Source organism: Scleropages formosus, chromosome 11 (genome assembly GCF_900964775.1).
Source record: "Scleropages formosus chromosome 11, fSclFor1.1, whole genome shotgun sequence".
Taxonomy (NCBI): domain Eukaryota; kingdom Metazoa; phylum Chordata; class Actinopteri; order Osteoglossiformes; family Osteoglossidae; genus Scleropages; species Scleropages formosus.
In genome coordinates, this window is record NC_041816.1 from 4,149,249 (window position 1) to 4,172,984 (window position 23,736).

General features: G+C 47.7%; 1 protein-coding gene across 4 annotated transcripts; it reads right to left on the reverse strand.

The window, feature by feature from the left end:
- Positions 1-2,417: 2,417 nt before the first annotated feature.
- stk33 (serine/threonine kinase 33) lies at positions 2,418-22,137 on the reverse strand. Of its 4 annotated transcripts, none has more exons than XM_018752387.2 (13): positions 22,028-22,137; positions 13,520-13,636; positions 12,924-13,037; positions 12,680-12,784; positions 11,946-12,084; positions 9,460-9,545; positions 8,569-8,656; positions 7,811-7,886; positions 7,563-7,675; positions 7,193-7,278; positions 6,768-7,031; positions 6,446-6,526; positions 2,418-3,917 (listed from the first exon to the last, which is right to left on the reverse strand). In XM_018752387.2, the coding sequence occupies exons 2-13, from the start codon at positions 13,634-13,636 to the stop codon at positions 3,756-3,758; spliced, it is 1,431 nt and encodes a 476-aa protein (XP_018607903.1). In that variant the 5' UTR covers positions 22,028-22,137; the 3' UTR covers positions 2,418-3,755. The 4 variants fall into 4 exon arrangements, with proteins under 4 accessions (XP_018607903.1, XP_018607906.1, XP_018607907.1 ...); XM_018752390.2 differs by lacking the exon at positions 22,028-22,137 and adding an exon at positions 21,711-21,938; XM_018752391.2 differs by lacking the exon at positions 22,028-22,137 and adding an exon at positions 21,707-21,938.
- Positions 22,138-23,736: the final 1,599 nt, after the last annotated feature.

A 23,736-nucleotide genomic window follows, 5' to 3' on the forward strand; every position in this document is an offset into this window, starting at 1 on the left:
CAGACAGTGTGTGTGCGCACTAGTTAACACAAAGAGCAAAATGTGAAAACATTAAGGATCATTTTGAGGATTATGGAGAAAAAATGCCAGATGGTGGCAAAATGGCAGAAGAGGGAGACCCTGATTTTCTGAAGGGGGTCTTTCAAGGAGTACGAGGCCTGGCGCTTAGGCTGACTGGCCCGTACTGAGCTCTACATGCATGACCTGCGGAACATGAAGTCCAGCAAACGCGGCCCACTCCCCGCTTGTGTAACCTCATTACACATTTAGAACGGCCAACTGGACCCATCTGGGTCTAGTTTCTAAAGCGTGAGATGATACAGGAGGAGGAATCCCACACCCAAAGCACAGCCTTGGAGCAATCATCTGCCAGCTTAACCTTCCTTCAGTCTTACCGCAGTAAAATCAGTTACACGGTCTGAGAACCACCTTGTTCCTGAAGGTTCGGGTCCGACACGTGCCTCAAACACGAGCGGGAAGAGCGGGTCCGTCTCCTCAAGGGAGAGAGAAGCGCCTTTAATCAACCGCAGGTCAAGTCAAGGTACTATTACTTATTAATTTAGGTGATGCTTTTCTCCAAAGTGACTTAATTAATTTATACACCTGGGTGATTTTTACCGGAGCACTCCGGGCTAAGTACTTGCTCGGGGGTATTGCAGGAGGAAGCCGGATTCGAACCTGGGTCTTTCTGACTGCAAGGCAGTGGCTCTAAACCCTGCGGTCGGGGAAATGGAACTGAAGTAAAAATGCTGTTACCCGGCGGTGCCTCTGTGTAGCCTGTCGAGACCCTCGGAATCATCAGCGCAACGGTCGAACCGCGTTCCGGTGAAGTAGCTCCACCGCAGCTCCTGCTGTGAGTTCTATACTACTCACCTGTATCAGGCTGTACGGTCAGCGACCATGTGCATTACTGAGCCGCACAGCTACCGTACCTTCGCGGTGTAAAACTGTATTAGTGACAAAGTCCAGTGCAGTAAACTGGTAGCGCCAACAGTTTTGCCAAAAAAAGTCTTGCACTCGAAAACATGACCGCGTCTTTTGGAATGCGGCGCAGTGACCGTGCGCCACCGCTTGCCGTCGAGAAGCCCTGATCGATACTCTAAATATTAAACTCGAAACTCAAAGGAATGAGGAAAAATCTCAAAGGCAGCCGTCATTTCAAGGGGACCTGGGGTGCTGTTGGCGCTTCAGATGCCGTCGTTCGCTTTCGCCTATCAACAACCGTCATCTGAACAGCGAATCTGTCAAGTTTTTGTTTATTATTTATGGAGCGCCATCAGATACGCGAACCGCGCGATAAGGAGCTGTGGGATAGAGAACTCAACTGTACGCGAATTTACACAGCTATACTTTATTAGGAATTTTATCTATGTCATGTTTGCCTGCTTTTTCCCATTATATCATCACAGGGGTTCTGAGGAGAAGTGTCAGCTTGGTTTCAAGTGTTAAAATGTAATAATGTAGAGTAAAAGCTGCATGTAATGCTAAAACCACAATGCAGAGTAAAAATGTAGATTTATAGAAAATGTTGGCAAAACTAATAGTTCTGGTTATTTTTATTTTGTGTGGACTGAATGTAATGACTTTTTAGCTCACCGTGAAACCCACCCAGTGTGGACAACCTGATGCGCCTCGTGCTCATGTACTGTACGTGTAGGACGGGGGCGGTTCGCACAGCTTTTCCTTTCTCGTCGCAGTACGCTCGTCACGGGTATGACCATTATTTCATTTTGCCATATAAATGCAAACATATCTGTCAAGTTACAGAGTATGCTGGTATGTATGGCATGGTGGTGCAGTGGGTTCAGCTGGTGCCTGCCATGTGAGGGGTCTGGGGTTTGAGCCCTGCTTAGGGTGCTTTGCCATGGATTGGTGCCCTGTCCTGGGTGTATCCCTTCCCCCTTGTGCTCTGCATTGCTGGATAGGCTTAGACTTGCCCCAACCCCATGGAGGACAAGTGGTTGTTATGGATGGATGGATGGATGGATGGAGGGAACCATTATGTACAGCTCTGGTGTAAAGTGCGAGCCCACCTAGAAACCAGATTTTCAGCATAAGGTACCAAGTTTGATGAGGAATTGAGACACCAGCTCTTCTGCAGCAGGTTCCACAGCTGTGTATTGCTTTTCTCTCACTCTCCTGTTCCGTTTGTCCCTTATAGTTGTTCCCCAGATCTCCCAGGTGTACTCAAACTTTTGACTAGTACTGTCTAAGTGTGGGGGGATGCGGTGGCATAGCAGGTTTGGCCTGTGCCTGCTCTCTGGTGGATCTGGGGTTCAAGCCCTGCCTGGGGTGCCTTGCGATGGACTGGCGTCCCGTCCTGGGTGCGTCCACACCCCCCCCAGCCTTACGCCGCGTGTTGCCAGGTTAGGCCCCGACTTGCTGCGCCCCCACTCAGGACAAGCGGTTTCAGACAATGTGCGTCTAAGTGTGAAGAACAAGCAGGTCATGCGTAGAGATATTTCATTATTGCAAAGTGTGCAATATATTTTTAATTTATTAACAATGAGGAAAATGTAGCAGATGAATGATGATGGATGAATTTCCGCAGATTAATAATCCCAGTTACACCGCCAGTTTGACAAAGGCGAGCAAAATGTCGTCGGCTCGTTCGCCGCACCGTTCCGCTCTTAACTCGGCGTTTCCGTGCGGTACTTTGTCCTCTAAACTTTGGAGTTCAACACCGCGGGGCCCCGCGCGCCTGCCAAATCCAGGCCGTCCGTCATCACAGCTCGCCTCTCCTTCGAGCCTTCGGGGCCAGCACGGGTACGAGAGCGCGAGGACCCCCCCGTCTGCACTTTTACTAATGCTCTCTCTCATGTCGTGCTCGGCGCTTTCACTATAATATGCGCGCTGGGGATTACCCCCTGTACCGCTCACGGACCTGACTTTCCCAGGTATCCCCTATACCGTCTCAGCCCATCCAAATGGGGTAAGAACGGTGTATTTCTCTTTTGCAAGATGTCTTTATGAATAGAGGTAACCGAAAATGAACAGAAGCAAGTAAGTAATTACATTGAATATTTAACTGTTCAATCAACAGAAACTCAAAGGTAAAGACAACATTCAATATTTCAGCTGTAACAATCCGGCAGAACACTGACAACTGCAATACAGGACTTAGTTTTAATCTGCGTTTCCGTCTCTATGTGACATGCTGACGTTAACCAGAAAACGAAACTATTTGCACTGGTTTTGCATGGTATGGTTTCGATGGTTTTCTGCTATTTCGCAACGGGATTGACACAACGAGCGGAAGTAACACTGGCCTCGACCGCACCTCGTGCTTTTTAAAGTACTTTGTATTTTTTAACACTAAACGAAAACAAAGAAAAACGCACCGGGTCATAGAGCGAGATCCGTACCGGAGCGTGCAATACTTGCTCTGCTCGCTGTAAAAGAAACGATCAGCCCCTTACGATGCCGTTCAGTGCGTTCGAGAGCCGCGTATGAACGATGAGTCGGCGGAATCTCTCGTTCGGGTAACGGAACAAACGAACGGAACGGTCATCCAAGATGGCCCGAGAGCCGCCGAGGAAGGGGGGACGGCTGCGCTAGCCGACTGTCTGTCCGGTGCAGAACTACAGTACTGTAAATAATTAATAGAGTGCAAGCAAATGGGATTTAAATACAGCAACAATACTGCAAATCTTCAAATGTGTCCCAGGAGCGTTCCGCTGCACAGCAGGGGACCCGCTCCGGGATGCGTCCCTTCCTTTGGCACTTCGGGGGCGAGGAGGGTCCGGGGCCATGGCCTACGTGGCCTTTTTAGCCCTGCCGCCGATGGACATCTGGGAGGCCTTGTTCTCCGTGGAGTGGGGCAACAGCTTGGGGTTGGCGAGACGGGTCTTACTGCAGCCCTTCGGGCTCACCTGTCTGATGCTCGGTGCGTTGATGACTTTGCTGCCTACGCAGGTCTGCGGAGACGAGACACCTGTCATCTCCAGCACTCGCAGAGCAAAGTTCACCGATCATTTCCAGCATTATAGCGGTCGCCCACGGACCACTCGCTCACTCCCAGGTAATGTTGGCTCCATCTACTGGTACAGCGACGGAGTCACCGCCACTCTTTTTTAAGACTGTGGTACTTGGGGCCGTATTTGGAACCAATATGGAATCAATATGGAATCGATATTCATCAACAGTCAGAAACTATAATCACCATTTCTTACAAATGCAAGTTTTTCCACCCAAAGTGCTACGGTGCTGTTTGTCACACTAGAACGTGGGATGACAGGCGAAACGGAGCAATATGCAGAGGTGGGTAGTAGCTATATGTTTATTCCAGTACGGTGGAACCTCGGAACTCGAATGCCTCTGAACTGGAACAATTCGGGACTCGAACGAGTTGTTCGAGGAAATAAATGTCTTGGAACTCGACCGAAATTTCGGAATTCGAACCGATGAACCTTTCAGGCTAAAACCTGTCGGACACGCGACGCGTCTTTTTTCCCGTAAAACAAAGGGTGCGTAAGACGCGTATGACTCGGTATGAGTCAGTCTTGCCCGAAAACTCACAGTGAACATCTTGTTGAATTGTGCTGTGAATTTCCACGTTTTTCTGCTTTTTTATATCTTATATTAAATAAGCCATCATGGGTCCTAAGAAGGTTACTAGTGAAAGCAATCAGCCAAAAAGGAAAATAGTGAGAGCCACGATAGAGGTTAAAAAGGAAATAACTGAAAAACACAATAGAGGTGTTTGTGTGGTTGATCTGGCTGCACAGTATGGAATGCCTAAATGCACTGGGTTTTACACTTTTTATTTTATTTACGGTTTTAGCATCAGGTATGTCTGTACATAGGTTTAAATAGGCAATCATTTGGGGGTCTGGAACGGATTAATCCAATTTACGTTATTTCTTATGGGAAAAATTGATTCAGAACTCAAAATTTTCAGACCTCGAACGCCCTTCCGGAACGAATTAAGTTCGAGTTCCGAGGTTCCACTGTACTTATGTACATTTCTCAAGAAACAGTTATTTTCATTGTATTTTCTGGCAAAGTTCATTTTACTTAGGTATATTCGTTTAAAAAAATGGAACTGTTACTGATATTTTTGTGTCCCTTTTTTCCTGCTTCTGACACTTTAGTGTTTAATATTTCGACTCTCCTTAAAATCGGTCGAGACACTTTCAGCGAGAACCAGCAGCGACACATATTAAGCATATGGACTATTGAAAACGGCTTTTTATGTTATTAGCAAGTTGCAAGTAAGATCAAGTTTTAAAAGCTCTTTAATAACACTAAAGTATTTAAGAACTTTAAAAGTTCTTTAACGACATCTACGAAATAAACACTGGAATGCATTTAAATACTGTTACATTATTGCTCCGAAGTATTAACTCGTAACAGCAATTCTCTAATCGCATTTACCTCAAAATCAGAGTAACGCTCAGCAACATCAGTGCACGCAAGTAGTATTTTTGGGGGGTAAACTTTTATGTCATTTTAGAGGATAATTTGCCTCCCTTTACTACAAAGGGCTGCATCGACGGTAGAATTGACATTTTTACAACTGTAATTTGTTATTTATAACTCTGCTATTTATTCATTATAATTTAACATTAGATTTATATTTAACAAATGTTTTTAATTTTACTGCAAAGTAGGCTAATTTTTTTTTTTTTTTAAAGAGGCTAATTTCATAGTCATCTAGGTGGCGTGAACTTGCTCCCTAACGTATTTTCACTCTCTTTGCCAGCTACTGTCTGATTTTGATGTCCTAAATGACATTAGTCAGCTAGATAACTTTTAAATGAGCTGGAGCGACCGAAGAAAGCAAATTCAAACATATAACTAACCGGACTGGTGGACTTCTGTATTTCTCCTATTGACTATATAGCTCTATTGAAACAGGGGCTGTATCTCGATGAAAAGATAAATAAATGTGTCTTCATGTACTGAAATGATTTAAGGTGCTAGTGGTTTAAAGCTTCTGTACCTTTCCAGCAATTGCATGTAATGCAGGGCTGCAGTCGTCTGCAACCGGTCCCAGGAAGGGTATCTTAATCCAAGTTATCGGACGTCGGAGTAGTTTTTCTCTGTGACGTCACTCAGGTCGATTTCTGGAGCGCTACTTATACTTGAGTAATTGCTTTTTGAAAAGTAACTATTTTATTCTGCATTGTTTTTGATAAAGGGGCACGGTGGCGCGGTGGGCTTGGCCAGGTCCCGCTCTCTGGTGGGTCTGAGGTTCGAGTCCTGCTTGGGGTTCCTTGCGATGGACTGGTGTCCCTTCCTGGGTGTGTCCCCTCCCTCTCCAGCCTTGTGCCCCGTGTTGCCGGGTTAGGGTCTAGTTCACTGTGACCCTGCTTGGGGTGTGTGTGTGTGTGTTTGATAACTCTATGCACCTCTGGCAACATGTGCCTTGCTCTCCCTACCCTCACACTGGTGCATTGTGGGTGCTTCCTGCCCAGCCTGAAGGGACATTGGGGTTACTCACACCACTGCTGCTCTTGACAATGGACCCGTTCCTCTTCAGATCCCCGTTGGATGTCGACACGAAGGACTTCTTCCTCTGTCGCTGTACATTTACAGTCCACACTTTGAGCACATTCTACGTTTCACAAACGCAACCAACATTTCTCGATAATTTCACAGAAATTTCATTATCTCAGTGACAAATAGTAATCTTCGCGATGATAACGAAACGTATCATATTCAACAAACGACTGTCCGTCGAATGCATGAAGTTTCAAAAGGCACAAATATGCGAAGAGAGCAGCGTAACGGGGTGTCGGGGAGAAGCCCCCCGGCCGCGCTACCTTTCGGGTGGGGGTGGAAGGCTTGCTGCTGCCGCTGCTTCTGTCCGGGTCATCCTTGAGGCTGACCTCTTCGCTTCCCTCGTGGTCGCTGCCCGTTGACGTGACTTCGGCCTCCGCGGGTGGCGTGCGCTCAGGAGAGGGGCTCAGCGAAACCCCGTTGAGACTGTCCCTCAGCTCCACCCAGTCTCTATCCTCCGGATCGTCCCGGAACTGCTTCATCATCTCCAGCACGTTGGTGGGCATGACGGGCAAAGAGGTATCGCCCTGCGATTGACAGGTATCGGCACGGCGATTTACTCCGAGCAGGCAGAGAAAGCGGAAAGACAGCCCTGCAGAGCAACTGGAAAGCGTGACTTGTGTTGGAATGTTAAGAGGCAGCGCGGCTAAGCAGTTATGGAGACGGTGTAGAGACGTCACTCCCTTACGGTGATCCAGGGGTTGTCCAGCAGCTCGCTGGCCGTGATGCGATGTGCGGGATCCACTTTCAGCAAGCAGCGCAGCACTTTCTTAGCTGTGGTCAAGGGAAACGTAAATTATCGCCCTGTAGGAACATCCTGGGCACCATTACCATCTCTGCAATAGGCTGTTAAACAGAGTTTATATGTTATTAAGGCTTGAAAACACTCACTGGTCGTATTTATTGGATGTTAAACTCTTTGGGAGTATTTAATAGATGGAGAATAAGAGGCTCAGAGAGCTCTCTCGGGACTGTGTGAAATGAGGTTTCCGTTTCCCGGAGAGCAACTTTTGGAGAGTTTCGAAACGTATAAACCACACCAAGCGTCAGAAAGTTACCTGCATCGCTGATACTGTCCCAGACGAGTCCGGCGAAGGAGAGCTCACCCTTCCGGATGATTTCAAAGAGCTTGTCCTCAGAGCTGGACATGAAGGGAGGCTCTCCACAAAGCCTGGAGTGGAAGAGGCTCATCGTTATACAGCCCCGACCGACCGACTGCCCGCCTGGCTCGACTGGCATTGCTTAAAGACCGGCGAAAAGAGAAGCGGTTCGACGCAAGGCCACGGACGGCGATCGCTCTACGCACAGCATGTACATGATGACCCCAACGCTCCACACATCGCACTGCTGGCTGTAGTCGTGAGCATTGATCACTTCCGGAGCTGCGATACAAAGAACAGCGTCATTTAGACCCAGCCAACGGGAGCTCATCTGGACGCTTGAAGTTTCCCTCAACTACCGTGACTGTAACTGATGCATCAGCATGACTATATTAAGACATTACCGTGGATATTTTTGACTTGGGTCCTTCTCTGTGTCTCTCTGTATGTATACGTGTGTGTTATGCATGCATTTTACAGACAACCTCTGCTTTTTATAATGCTTTCATACTGAAATAGTCACTGTCTAAATGTATTAATGTTTTTTATTACATATATACCCTTTTTACTATACATACAGGTGGTCCCCGGTTTACAATGGGGTTACGTTCCGCGAATCCCATCGTAAGTCGAAAATATCGCAAGTTGAAAACGCATTTACTACACCCAATACACACGTCTGCGTGACAGACTGGGGGATGCGGATCGCTGCTGCTGCCCAGCATCGCGACAGAGTATCGCTTGCTGGGGAAAAAAAAATCGAAATTCAAAATTCAAAGTATGGTTTCTACCGAACGCCCGTCGCCTGCTCACCATCGTAAAGTTGAAAAAGTCGTAAGTCGAACCACCGTAAATCGAGGAGCATCTGTATATATAAAGGGCGACAGAGGAGAAGGGTGTGTATTGTAGTAAATATTCAGTACGAATATAGAGTGAGCTCCATGCAACATGGTGCTGTGTCTACCCATGTAGACGGGCGTCCCGCAGGTGGCCTGAAGCATGTTCTCACTGCCCACACCGCTCTTTTGTACAGAGAGGCCGAAGTCCGTCACCTGGAAGGGCAGAGGGGACAGTCGGTTAAATGCGGCCCGGGTTCGAGAGCACAAACCACGTGCCTTGTCGCTCTCTCGCCCCGTCCCGCACAGTCCAGTGGGAATCCACCCAAATGCAACACGCAGACGCGGGCGATAAGAAACGGAAATAAGAGAAGAGGACGGGACCGTCTCAAAATAGCTCCTGAAACATCATCTCCTATAAATGATGCATTTCTTCAGACGCTCACATTTTGTCGAGGGGAGCCACAAGTCTGCTGTGAGTAATAACTTTTAATCGTCGCCTTTGCTTTGCACTGGCATTATGTGTTTCTGCATTGCTGCATGCAGAACGTTTCACTTGACCGGAAGACATGTGAAACAAGCACAATATACTCTTATCTGGGCTGAATGAATGAAACACGCTATCTGTGCCGCGTATGCGGTGTCAGCCCACCATTTAACAACTGGTCGCATGCAGAAAGATCCAGCTGGAGAAGATATCGATGAGAGACGGCTGTCCCTTGCTAGATAAGATGCCTTTATACCGACGCATGCCGGCGTGGTGCTGTACCGGAGGGCAGCGTGTTTAATTTATACCGTCCCCCGTCCGCTCTGAGCACCTCCTGCAGTTTTGGCGGATGTCCATTCCCAAAAAGCAGCTCGCGTACAGTTACGCCTTTAAAGATCATCTCGGTTCATCCATCTTCAGAGCGATAAAAAGGAGGAAATCATACAACCGCTGGTCACGGGGTCTATTTACGGCACTTCCGGAAGAGAGCCCACCTCGGTCCCAGAAAGCTCCGTTTGCCATGTTCTCTCACCTTGATACAAGGCATCTCATTTTCATCACCTCCGTGGTTATTCTTCACCAGAATGTTCTCCAGCTTTAAGTCCCGGTGCACGATATCTGAAAACGGACAAAGAGGTGGGCAAATAATCCCTGGGAGAGTTCAACTAAACCGTACAATAAACAGGGAGCATGGTGGTGCAGTGGGTTGGACCGGGTCCTGCTCTCCGGTGGGTCTGGGGTTCGAGTCCCGCTTGGGGTGCCTTGCGATGGACTGGCGTCCCGTCCTGGGTGTGTCCCCTCCAGCCTTACGCCCTGAGTTGCTATCTAAACATGTAAAAAGAACGTTTTTTTCCGCTGGTTCTGTTCAACAGACGGTCGTCGGCAGTTTACGGCATTAATAACTCGCCATCGGCTTGGGCGGAACTGCAGGAAGCGAATAACAGCAGCAAAAATAAGAATATTAACAGTAACAGCAAAAGCAGAACTGCTGCAGCCCTGGGGAACAAGTGGCCTCAATGTGTCCTGGCGCTAAAGAAATGTATCTGTGCAAATCGGCGCGTACAGCCACGTGCCCTTGGCCATGTGCCACACTTCGCTGGCACTCAACTGTTTCGAGGAGCTGAAAGGTTATAATCGACGCTGGCGCTACCGTCGCTCGTCGGGATGGAAAATAAAAGTGTCAGAAGACATACTATTACTTTCCTGGGGAGTTTCTTGCGCCACGCTCAGTTTTGGTGCTAAAGAAATCGGAGGGATTCCACCCCGTGTGTCGAAACTCATTATACGTGGGCATCGCTACACTTGAGAAGCAGAAGAAATGTATTTCTGCTGAATTTCAACCAAAATGTTTTCCATTTACGCATAAACAAACATTTGCAGAAATCGCCTCATTTAGAAGTGTTAAAATTTGCTTTAAATAAATCCACACTGTATGTTACCCTACAGAGTACTCGCTACTCACTACTTCATTTTGATACGAATGATGCTCTGAATTAGGTGTCCGTGCAGACTGTTGGTTTACGGCTCTGTTACGAATGGAAATAATTATTTGCATGGTTCATCTGGTGTTTTTCATCTCTGCGTAATACAAAGCCAGCAATATTCTGGAGCCGGACAGCTGAAGTATGATTTTAGGCTTATCTCAAGCGTTTTCCACGATAAGGATGATTAATGAATTGCAAATGAAGACAGACTTCGAGACGCAACGCGGACATTACGCGGCCGGTGCGTCGTATTTCATCACCGCGTCGGGGCCGAAGGAAGAGCGCGTCTCTTCAGAAGAAATGCGCACGGGCATGAAGGGATGCGACGCAGCATCAACACGCACCTATTAATCAGTATTCATACCCTGCTCGCTGCAAATGACTCATTAGCCACATGTAATAATGTGTTATTGCCAAGAAACATCCTAAATTGCCTCTAACTCCAGACTGCACTATGGGGGGAAAACATAGCAAATAAACCCATCAGACTCAATTACAAAGGTCTGTTTTTTTTTTTTTTTTTTTCTGTCTGGCGGTTGTACATCATTAGCTGATTATTAAAATTAGCTAAGTTGTATAATGGCTAGGAGCTATAATGTGGTGTCAGCTTTCCGATTATTGAATGTCTTCAAACAAAGAGAGCAAGGATCATTTCACAAAAACGCTCCCGCAGTCCACTGGCAGAACATTATCTAGGATCACCTGTGTTTTAATCATTTTAAGATTAAATTCGTCGCAGAATGTTGGTGTGTTTTTGGTAGTCCGCACACCTAGGCAAAGCCAATTTTAGTTTAGCATAGTTATATGGCTGGATGTGCAGGGTGTGATGAAAAAGTTAAGATGTTTAAGTCAAAGAGTAGTGCACATAAAAATGGTCCATGTGTTTATTTAGCAGACGCTTTTCTCCAAAGTGACTTCCAATGAACTCTATGTAGTGTTATGAGCCCACACACCTTATTCACCATGGTGACTTACACTGCTAGATACACCAATGTGACTTCCAATGAACTCTATGTAGTGTTATGAGCCCACACACCTTATTCACCATGGTGACTTACACTGCTAGATACACTACTTACACTGGGTCACTCATCCATACATCAGTGGAACACACACACACTCTTTCTGTCACTCACACACTATGAGGAACCTGGACAGCATATCTTTGGAGTGTGGGAGGAAACCAGAGCACCCAGAGGAAACCCACACAGACATGGGGAGAACACGCAAACTCGACACAGACTGAGTGGGGATCGAACCCATGTCCTCTCGCACCACCCAGACGCTGACAGCAGCACTATTCACTGCGCCACCGTGCTGTCCATGTACATTATTTTTTTAAATAAACTATATGTCTTGCACATGAGGTTAGCACATGAGGTTAATCATGTTGAGGAGAAATACAACAAGACCTGTTGTGGGAGGTGAAACCAACAACCTTCGCAGTCCACATCCTCCACCTTTGTTAACTATTGCTGCTATGAAAAGGTTTACACGTGAATTTTAGCACAGAATCGCCACCGATGAGGTTTACCCTGTTTGTGGAGGTAGACTATAGCCTCGGCCAGACAGCCGATGATGTGCCTCGTCTCCTCCTCCGTGAAGCATTTCTTCATCTGCAGCAGCTCCTTGAGCTCCCCTCCCTCGCAGAGCTCCGTCACCAGGTACATCCTCTGCGGGCACGGACAAGGCGAGGGGATGAGGAAAAGGCCCGTTACGCACGGCCAGGTGTGTCGCATCCTAGGGACCGCAAGCTGAACCAACCCCGAGCTGGAGACATCCTACTAGAACCTTCGTATTTACATCGATTCATCCAGCAGACGCTTTTCCCCAGAGCGACGCGCATCTCGGAGAACAATACAAAAAGCTACATCAACAGAAGGGGAGATTTGGATGCAGACACACGATTCTACAGTCCACTTGTCTCATACCGTAGTATAAACCAGTGTACACCACACGAGTAGCTGCATATAGGTTTATGTAAGCGTTAAATTTAAATTATATTAAATGAAACTCAACAGAGCCAATAAGGAATATAGTGAGAGGTTCTTCACTCCTTATTTTCACTGTCTTCACTTGTTCTTCACTTGCACTTCACATGATTGATATGCTTAATAACAACTCCGCTTTAGAGCGAAACAAACCAGCGTTCAATACGGACCATCGATTACAATTTTCTTGACCGTAACGCGTCCTGCGTATCCCGAGCGACTTACTCAGCCGTCCGCCTAACGCGCTCCGCTTAAAGCTCGTTTTCCCATCACTAACCTTCGGCGTTTCAAACACTTCCTTCAGGTGTATCACATGCGAGTGGTTCACGCTCTTCAGGATGCTGACCTCTCTTTCCAGCTGCTTCACGCCTGAGCTCCCGGCCTGTGGAGAGACGCGCCGAAGAGTGTTCGGCGGAGCACGGGAGGACCGCGGCCCGCGAGACGAAGCTTCGGGTCTACGCGCATCGCCCAGCCCGGCGGAACCGCGGGGAAGTGCGTCTCGGGCTCGCCGGCGCGCTCACCTTCTTTCTGTTCACCTTCTTAATGGCCCACTTCTTCTGCGTCTCCATGTGGGTGGCTTCATACACCACGCCGAAGCTGCCTTGGCCCAGCTTCTTGCCGAACGAGTAGAGTTTCTGCGGAAATGATGGAGGAAACCAAGTTAGACGTACTCCAGACTGCTAATGCGTCCCCTCGGAAGAGGTGAGCACGTATCGGCTGTCAGCCTCCGGGCGCAGATTAGCACGAGTGCATTTTTCAGCCTCTCGTAGACTATATTAGAACAAGATCTCAATCCTAAGCTCCCGTTTCGCGCGTGCTCGGAAAAAAAGGACGTTTCCCGGCCTCTGGAGCTGCGCGGCACAGGATTCGTGATCGAGTCGCAAACGATCAGTCCGCAGGCGTAGTTTATTCAATCGCGGGTCTAATTAACTCAATCTTTATCTGGGCCCGTGCGCAGATGAGCGCTGCCTGCTGAGATTCTGCCCAGGAGAGACACCTCAGCCCTCCGCCTGCGGAACGTGGAGCCGAAGCGGTCGGCTGAGGGCCGAGTCGCCCCGCGTGGGTAGAAGGGCTGGACGGGGAAACGACGGACCGGCGGTAACGGGTCTGAGGGCACCTGAATGGCGGACTCGTCCTCCATGCGGGTGTGGGGCACCTTCCTCTCAGCACTGCTCGCTCGCGTCCACGGGGAGGCCATTTTCTTGCCGACTTCCGAAGCATCCGCCTGTTGCATCTGTCGACGAAAGGCTTCGTTAAGTTCGTGCACCAGAACGGAGATGGAATCTACCTGCCCTGCGGAGCTACAGATAGCGATCGACTAATGAGGGAAACGAGGGGAAACGAACACAACGCACCACCTAAAATATGACCCTTCTATCAGGCAGCTGAAAGCATAGCGGTTAAAGCTGCAGCCCTTGGATCCAAAGGTTGCAGGTTAAAATCTCACCAACTGCTCTAATACATATTTCGATCAAGGAACTTCCCTTAAAATGACCCCGTTGAGTATAAATGAGTAAATAATCGTAGGCCGCTTAACAATAAAAGCGGTTTTGGAGAAAAGCATCGGCTACATAAGCAAAAGCACACACTATAGTTTAAGCTGTCGATTTGTCCAGTGTATTCTGACTGTTTTAAAAAGAAAACGAACCTTATCGAAGTGCTTAGCTGCATGGACATTGAAAAAACAGCGATCGTGAAGAAATACCAAAACGATTCCCGTACAACCCTACAAAAAAATGAGCAGTGCAGAGATTGATTGAATATGAGTCACGTGCGAATGATCCCCAGCTGACATCTGCATTTCGTACGTCTCAATACAAACGAACGTACTGATTTCCGATTAATGCGAAGCTCCGTGGCCGCTGTCAGTTCCGTACGGGGTCTGGCAACGCAGGCCGTGGAGGAAGGCCGGCTCCGCGGTTAACGTTGTGGATTTCCTGCTAAGCGTCTCCCTCTTTATTTCACAGCAGTTTAACTCGGGTGACCCCGGCAGGAAAATCAATAGCTAAGCGGCCCGGTAAGTGGTCTGCTGGTGTCACCGTGGCCACGTCTCCCGGAACAGGTAATTCAGCTCCTTTCGCTCCCAGTGTTTACTCTCGAGCGCCGCCCGCCTCAAATTAAATGTGCCGACCGCGGGCTGCGAGGGAGCATGAAACAGTATCTGTCCGCTAATTCCTCAAATTGGAAAGTGCTTCAGAAATAATTGGAAATTTTCGGAGGAAATGATTAAGGGCGTACGGAGAGCACTGCGTCGAAGGCAAACGGATATATTACAGGGTATTCCTCTCATGCACTGCTACTTTACTATAATCCTGTTACATCCTCTCCTTTCTTATAGACTGCTTTGCCCTTACCACCTAACCCTATAAATAGGCCTGGATATACGTATTTCTACTGGTGTGATAATACTGACACGTTAAGTCACATTAAATAATTAAGCCAGTCTTCAGACATTCCAACTGTGTTATATATGTGTAATTTACATGTATTATATATGTATACTGTGTCTCGTACATCGCAGGTATTGTACATACACAGATACTGTATATACCGTTACAGTAATTATCAGTCCAAGACGGACTGGAACCCCATGCGGGGCGGACCCTACTTGGCCTTGCACCCGATGCTTCTGGGAGAGGCTCCGGACCACTACGACCCATTGTTAAACCAGTAGTTAGGAAGAACGAGTGCGTGAGTAGCTATTAGTGTAATATTATTACGCTGTTACGCTTTCCATGCTGTTAATGTTGTTCGTGTTAATTTAATTAACTGAAAAAAAAATCAAAGTTGCCCATAGGGTGATGATTAAAAGAATTAAAGAAATATTAAAATAAAAATAGAAAGATATTAAAAGACAGAAAACTGCAGTGATTTCTAATGAAACAATGTACATAATTGCAAATGATATCAGCGCAGTTTGTCAATGGTTACAACACGTCAAAGTAATTAGCTGTGAAAAAAGTTACTGTATATGGAATCATATTCAATATGTGATGAAGGGTAAACGGCTTGGAATAAAAAATGCTGGTAAAAATACCATTTCCTTTAAAATTTTTATATTACTTAATCGAAAAATGTTAAAATTTTCCTTCTGTCCTAAGTATTTTCTTTTAATCTGTTGCGTATGAGCCATAACCATATTGCTGTATAATAAAAGCTGAACCTCATTCCCAGTTTTTTACAAAATGCATTTGAAACGATAAGCCATTTTCTAAAATTGCTCCAAAAATTTGGAGGCATATCAAACCTTTCCAGTGGAATGAATTTCTCATTTCAGAGTCGCTTTGCGCATTTTTCCATTTCCCTCCCCCAGCCCGTGAACACCACTTAGCTTACCTTCTTCATCTGCCATTAGTCTCTAGATGGCCCAGTGTCGGCAGAGTCCACATCACCATTAAGCACAATTTACTCAGCTTGAAAAACACTTTCCAAAGCCAAATTAAATGTAAGGCAATTATCAAGTGATGACGGCGAGAGGCGGAGTGGATCCGCCGCACGGACCGCAGTTAATTATTAACAAGGAAACGGTGTCTTTAACCTCCTCGCTGCGGAGCCTTGCTTGTCACAGACGGGGCTCGAGTAACAGGCCCTGTCTCTCCCATTATCGCTCGTCCGCCTGCTAATCAAAACGATTGTGACAGCCCCTGGCCATCCAAATCACCCCAATTCAGAGTTCATTAGTGGGGACAGAAGCGTGTGATGAGTGCCGGGGATAGGGTGGGAGGGGGAGTAGTGTGGCTACGCGCCTTCGCCACGCTTCGCAAAGGAGGTGTGTGAGTTGCAGGAGGGACACACTAAGTAGCAGTTACTAGCACAAACATCCGTCCGTCCATCCTCATTAGCTGGTTGTCCTGGTCAGGGTCGCGGAGGTCCGGAGCCTATCCTGCAATCGGTGGGTGCAAAACTTGGAGGGGGTACAGCCGGGATGGGATGCCAGTCCATCGCACCACAAATACTCAACAGCGCATAGCATATTTACATTCATTCATTTAGCTGACGCTTTTCTCCAAAGCAACTCACAATGTTAAGGTCACCTTTATTACATGCTTACAATTATTTACCCATTTATACAGCTGGGTAATCTTACTGGAGCAATTCAGGGTAAGTACCTTGCGCAAGGGTACTACAGCCAGAGGAGGGGATCAAACCTGCAACCAGCAAGTCCAAAGGCAGTAGCTCTGACCACTATGCTACCAGCTGTCCCCACATTCTTCTTGTTGCTATGGAGATGGGTTTTGTCCAGTAGTACTTAGACTGAGAGCATTTGGACCCTCGGGGCTTCATGGGCACCTCTTGGGAGGTCGACTGCTGTCACAAACAGTATACACACAACAGCAAGAGCTCAACATTACACTGAGATTGCCTCTAGAGCAGCGGTACACAACTCCTATGCTCGAGGAATTCAGCTCTGCAGACCTTCCAGAATTTACTACAGGTAGCATCCGGTTCGCACCTGAAGCACCAGGTAAGGACGCCGTCCGATGAACGAGCTCAATAAATCAATCACAGCCCGAGGCTCAGCGGACACCAGCTCACTGTGCGGCCCTCGAACACATTTCGTGGCCTGCTGCGTGTGTCTGGTGTATTAAACAGTCCTGATCGCGGGCTCCCCGTGTGCAGTAGGGAGGGCCATAAGCACCACTGCTGGTTACCTGCACCGAGGCTAACCACAGGAAACACGGGCTAGCTAACCGCTAGAGGTGTCACGGCATTCCACGTCAATTCCATCAAGGTTCGCCAACACAAACAGGGAAAAATGCCGTATCTGTAACAAACACTCGATCCTTCGATGTCGACTCTTCCTATCATCGTGAAGCAGAATTCACCAAGCGTTGTGTTGTTCCCCCGCTAACAGGGAACGTGAGCTGGGTTTAGATCGCCGTGAGACAGGTTAGTTTTACCCTACTGATGATGTGTTGCTGCAATAGTAATCCTGTGGGGGGAGGTTTGAGCGAGACGTCCCGTTAACCTAGGGAAAGTGCACGCGCAATACATTGCCTCGCCGCGTGGCCACTGTCTGTAAATGGCCTCTCCTACATCGCTGCGTCCGTAGCGACACCTTCTCATCGGTCCCCCCGTTTTCAGAGCTTGCTACGTCACGGCGCGACCGACCGTCCGGCGGTATAACTGGATGGGTAGGCCGGACTCGTTAGCCTCGTTTGACAGCCAGCCTAAGGGAAGGACAACTCTAACTCCAAACCCGGGCAGATGAAGCTCGTTTGCCCCGTCGGGCCATCCGTCTAGGAGGAGGACACTCCGATATGACACCTACGACCCGGGGACCTCGCTGTCACCGTCCCAGCTTCCTCGGCCATGGCAGATGAACCCCAGGAATAAAGGGTGGGGTCAGTACCGCGCACACGGCTCTCCACCTAAAAACCCCACTGCGCAAGCTCGAGGGGCACGTCCACGTCTACGAGCAACATCACTCGACGCCGACGGGTCATGCCTGCACAGCTCATCACTTAACTGACCATGTTTTCCGAAGCATTTCCTCCATGTACCAATTAGCGCTTCCTCATCGCTCAGGTACACGCGAGCGGAGCTCCATGGCCGTTACGGGAACGGCGTTTTCCTCCCTTCGCTTTTGGCCGTGACATTCACAGACTTGTCGGAGTGGCGAAAACAAGAGGAATCTAAAAAAACGACGTGGTACGAGACTTTAGAAGGAGCTCCAATAACGAGCGACGGCGTTGAGCGGAGGCCAAATAAATGGATGAGCGACGCCGGCGGCGGCTCCCCGGACTCCCTCGTCTCCCGGCGCGTCCCGCGAGGAGTCGTTGCGGCAGATAGGATGTCAGCCATCGATCGCCCACAGTTTTATTCCTCCAACAAAACTGTCAAAAGCCCATTAGTGTTTATTTACCGATAAATAAACAGCAAGACACAGGCAGTTCTCCCCTTCGACTGCGGTGGGGATCCTGTGTTTCAACTCGGAGCACAAATTAAACGTGACACTGGAACGAAGCCTGGACACACACTGATAATTCTAGCTCTGGCTACATTTTTTTTTTTTTTTGCCTTCTTCTTCATCTCTCATCCCCCACACACCAGCTCCCCCCCCCCACCGCCGCCCCCCCGGCACGGCTCTGGTACCGCGGCCCGTCTTTGTGGCAACACCAAAGTGTAAACAACGTTTCTGCCATATGGTACATTAACTTTATCACTTGATTTACCTCTTATTATCCCAGGCGGAATGAAACTGTAAGGGCCTTATCACTTTCAATCTAGCAGAACAGCAGGCGCTTATGGATTTACATTTTTAAGTGCTAATTAAAATGAAGGAGCAGACTAATGGAGCGGGAGCCGCCGAGTAATTATTTTTAGTGGGGGTGGGTGGGGGCAGCTGCGGGTGGCCGGGCTCCGGGGAGGGAATCCTACAGCGACGAGCGGGAGAGCTGTCGGGTCGAGAGGGTCACGTGCAAGGAGACGGGGCTCGAGACCATCCGCCTGCTTCCACGCCTCTCGACGCCCAACGAGGACGTGACGAATGCTCTTACGTAACGTGAACCGCCGGCGTGCGCCAAAACACACCAAAGAGAATATCTGAGCTTGTTTTTCTTTGCCTCCTTCTCACCCCACTTGCTTGTTTTCCTAACCCAAAGAAATGTCACGTATTCCTCCGCTTGCATCAAACATTTAAATAAATTCTAGTCGTTAATATTAAAGGCTATATTTAAAAAAATGCATTAATTACACATTCAGTCAAAACATTCGGCCTCTTTATCTGCGACTTAATTATACGCCGGGAGCTGGCTTTGACAAATGATAAACTTCACAGCGGTAATGAAGCGTGAAATGATATTACCTGATGAAGGAGTGTCGACAGCTTTATAACAGCGAATGCTAGAAATGAAGCGAGTCTCGGAGCGTGTTTGGCTTAATGAGCGAAGCTCATCTGCGCGATTTCCACAGTTAACATTCGAGATAGGCTACGGCGAAGAAAGACGAGACCTCGATCCCGCCACGAACCGTCTGTCGATGTAGCCCAACGTGCGACCGAATCTGCCCGGAATTCGGCGGAGCCATCGAGGCCTTACGTGGTGTTCGGGATGAGCCTGCGGTATAAGAGAAGATCGGCGGGAACAGGACCCCGGTGGAGCAGAGTATCGAGATGTTCCAGGTCTCCTTTTTAGGCCCGTCACATCAGGCTTAACAACACCGGCTAGGGGGCAGGGAACGTTACTGTAACCGGAGGGCCGCCGATTCCCGACTCTGCCGCTGTACTCTTGAGTGAGGTACTTCGTGTGAACTCCCCCTGTAAACTACCTCTGCTGTACAAACAGGGAAGACTGTAAGTCACTTAAGATGAACGGTTCACCTGAGCGACAAAATAACAGCAAGAGCTGATATCTGCTTTAAATTTAAAAAGCAACGGTGCCTTTTTCTTCTCCTTCTTCGGCGGAACTGTCACCGCGGGTATCTGTGCAAACAAGTCATCCCCCGAATCGCCGTCTGTGTTTTCAGCTCGTGACTGATAAGTGTCGGCGGGGCGGGGCACCGGGCCCTGCTCACTGGAGGTATGAGATCAAGTTGCCCCACTTGCTTGAAGGACTCCACATGTTGCTAGGAGATAACGTTCAACAAATTGAAAAGCATTTCAGATTGGTTTAATCACGATTTCGGCTAATCCCCGCACAATGCACTTTCCACAACCTCAGGAACAGCAAACAGACATCATGTAAAATAAATATTCCAATTTTAAGCCCCATACTCTGTGATGGCATCTGGGAGAGGAACATTTCAGATTAAAGACCCACTGGAATGAATAAAGAAACCCCTGCTGAATACAAACTAGCTGCAGCGCTGTATCTCCCACAGTGTTAACAGTTCCTTCTCTGAAATATGAAGTAAGCCAATAAAATCTGAAAGAGGGATTCAGCGGAACAAGAGTCAGAAGTTAAGGGCGGTGGATTTTAATTCATATCCTCTCAGCAGTAGCAAATTATCAGATGTTTTATTCTTCTAGAAACCGCTTCACCTGGGATTATCAATCAGTCACTCATTGAACGACAGGCTGCAGAGCTTCAGGGAAGGAGTACGGTACACCCCTGCGCCTGAACCATTCCACATATCTAATGGACCATCATTTCAAGGGCCACTAATTCCATGTTTCACTTTGTTTCTATAATTTTTCAGTTCCTTTTACTACTTCACAGCATCCAAGTGAAGTGTTTCCAAGCTGGCCATGTTTGCATTTAAGATATTTCATTAAGCAGACACTTTTCTCCAAAGCAACTTCCAATGAACTCTACGTAGTGTTACCAACTCACACACCTTATTCACCATGGTGACTTACACTGCTAGATACACTGCTTACACTGGGTCACTCATCCATACATCAGTGGAACACACACTCTCTGACACTCACACTATGGGGGAACCTGAACAGCTTCATTTACATTTATTCATTTTAGCTGATGCTTTTCCCAAAGCTACTTACAATGTTAAGGTACTTACAATTATTTACCCATTTACTGTATACAGTTGGGTAATTTTACTGGCAGTTTAGGCTAAGTACCTTGCTCAAGGGTACTACAGCTGGAGGTGAGATTCAAACCTGAAGCCTTTGGGTCCAAAGGCAGTAGCTCTAACCACTACGCTACTTAGAACCATTGCCTTACATCCAAAGGGCCCGGGTTCGGATCCCTCCTCCTGCATTACGCATCTTTGCATAACGCTGTCACTTGGAACAAAGGCGGAAGCTTAGCGAACAAAACAATAGGACACCTGAAAGCTGCAATGTGCATTTTGAACAAACATTAATATTTCTACTAGATCACAAAAAGAAACTCCGGCGACTGATCTATTGACCCCTCCACATGAAAATGGATCTCAGTCCCTTTTTAAATCAGGTAACATGGGAACCGAGAACATTTCTGGAAAACTCTTAAAGACAATCAGGCTAACTTATTTAACTGCTTAGCTGACATTACATTTAAGGGACACTTGAACAAAACTTACTTCCCACTCTATTACGTAACACAAATTGAAGGAAAGTGGCCTGTTTTCAAAGTTTTCCAAGATTATGCCCGCATTGCAGAAATGCCACTTTTAAAGGGGTAATAATAAATAATCTGATGCGCGTGTAGCCTGTAATTAATGACATGATCTTTCGACCCAGTCAGAGATGATGTACAGTATTTCTTTACTGCGGACACCTGAGTGTTACCGTGTCGGTGGGACGGTGTGCAGCTCAAACAGCCGCTCTTACTCAGCAAATCCAGGGTGTTTACAAACAAAACAAGAAGAGGCGGGTATGTGGGTGACACACAAGTCTTACTTAGTCACCGGCGTTACTTACTTACTTACTTCAGACAGGCTATTAAAGTCCAGTACAGTCAGAGATCACTGTCCGAGCGCTCGATCAGTCGGTTATTTACTCTGCTCTGGTGACGGACCACACTGTGACTGTCACGGACGTGTCACAGCTTCAACGCGCAACAACCTGTTTACCTGCCATTTGAGATGCGGACGCGAACAGAGCGCACGTGGCACCGTGCGGCCGGGAGCGTGCGTTGCTATGGCAACGCCGGGTTTCACTTTCTTTGCGGTTTAAAGGGGGGCTGAAAACGAGCACACGCACTTAGTTAGAGAGACACGCGCGCGCGCGCGTTTACCGTACATTTCATGCGAACAATCTGCGCTGAAGATCCGCTGTCAGGACACCTCTCTACAGCGACGTGGAACCCGCGTCCATGGGTGACACACAAGCGGGACGCGTGAGAGCGCAGGCGAGAGAGCGAGTGGGAGTGGAAGTGGGCGGGGAAGCGGGAGAAGTGGGAGGAGTCTCGTTACGGAAGCCGCTTGGGGCAATCCGTGCGCTGAGGGGCATAGTCATAGTTAGCGTTTGAAAATTGAAATTCAAACTAATCCGCCCGCAAGACCCTCGCTTGTCAGGAAGGTTTATTGACGCATATTTTCCCCCCCTCCGCGGAGATTCGTTTTGGTGGAACTCGCTGTAGCGAAAAAGGCTAAATTACTAATCCCTTAATCGCAGTACAGAGAATTCTCCCAAGCCTTGTACTAGCGAAAAAAAGTACAGCGCAGAAATCTCTGTACTGCGAACTATTTTCTTTCATGTGATGCGCCAGAAAAGTAGTTCAGCGGATGGATACAGTCTGTGACATGTTTCTGGAGCGATGTGGAGTCCAGCTAAGGCCTCGCGCCTTCCTTTGTCCTCATTTTCATTACTTTCTGTTCCCAGTCCGAGTCCCAGTGAACAGAAGAAAATGACTGAGAAAGTGTTGGAGAACATTGAAAATGCAGGAAAGGCGAAACAGAAAAGAAAAGCTCTGGGCACCGATGAGAAACTGAAGTGTTAGTGTAGAATTGGGTGAAAGAAACCAGACGTTTGTACGACAATGGGTCTGGCTAGTACTACAGTTTACACACTCTTTAAAAAATGGAGCTGAAATTGAGACAACAAGCGCATCCGTTTTTCTTTACACACATCAGCGAGGCCAGTTGTCCTCGTTCTGCCAGCACCGTGGCCTCCCTCGACCGAGGCCACGGAGGCCGCATAAGTGGGCGTCTTCACCGGTTCACGTCCCTTAAGCTACCGCACATTATTATTACAGTTTTTAACGCATGTTAGTTCCCCCTTACGCAGCTGTACAAATACTTCTCTTTTTCTGGACCCTTCGGGTAACGGAGTGCATTCGTTAAATAGCGCAGAGTATATGTCATTTTAATCGTTATTTTACCTTTACAGCTGAAAATGTAATCTGTTTAATGTTAAATACGTACTCGTTTTGCAGAAATTGATTTTTTTTTTCCCCCCCAAAACAAATGAGGAAAGATTTTTTAACTTTGAAATTCTGCGGTCGGTGTCACAGCGGTTTCAGCCGGTGTCTCGTTTCGGTCGCCACTTGTCTCACCACTTTACCACCTGCTGTAGTGCCGTACAATACCGTGGTGAAGGTGCTCAAAAACCTTTCCTCAAAGTAAAACTCTTGTCAAAAGTAGGTTAAACTAGAAAACTATGACCAATGAAGGAAGAGACCCGGGAATAAATGTATGGAGAGGAGAAGAAAGGCCAGAAGAATAAGGCAAAGGCAATGATAAAAGAGAAAAGAGACATGACCAGAAAAGCAGAAAAGAAAAGGCATGTAAAGGGAAAAAGCACCATCTGAATGAGACATCTGTCCACATCTGTCCTAGCTCTGATTGCCTCTTAGGTTTTTTCCAATTTCGCTTTGACGTCCTTTGCAGTATCCCCATCTAGTGTTCAGCTGTGTAGTATCCTCTCGAACTCTGTCACGTCCTCATCATTTCGTGTTGTGTATCAATATTCATCTTATTTGTTCTGTCACTCATCTTTTTAGTTTAGTT

Excerpts from the sequence above, each read along its gene's own strand:
- stk33 (XM_018752387.2), bottom strand. The coding sequence starts at position 13,636 with ATGCAACAGGCGGATGCTTCGGAAGTCGGCAAGAAAATGGCCTCCCCG. Across the intron at positions 12,785-12,923 it reads AGAAGGTGAACAGAAAGAAG|GCCGGGAGCTCAGGCGTGAA; the intron begins GTGAGCGCGCCG and ends GTCTCTCCACAG. Across the intron at positions 3,918-6,445 it reads TTGTCAAGAGCAGCAGTGGT|ACCTGCGTAGGCAGCAAAGT; the intron begins GTGAGTAACCCC and ends TCGTCTCCGCAG.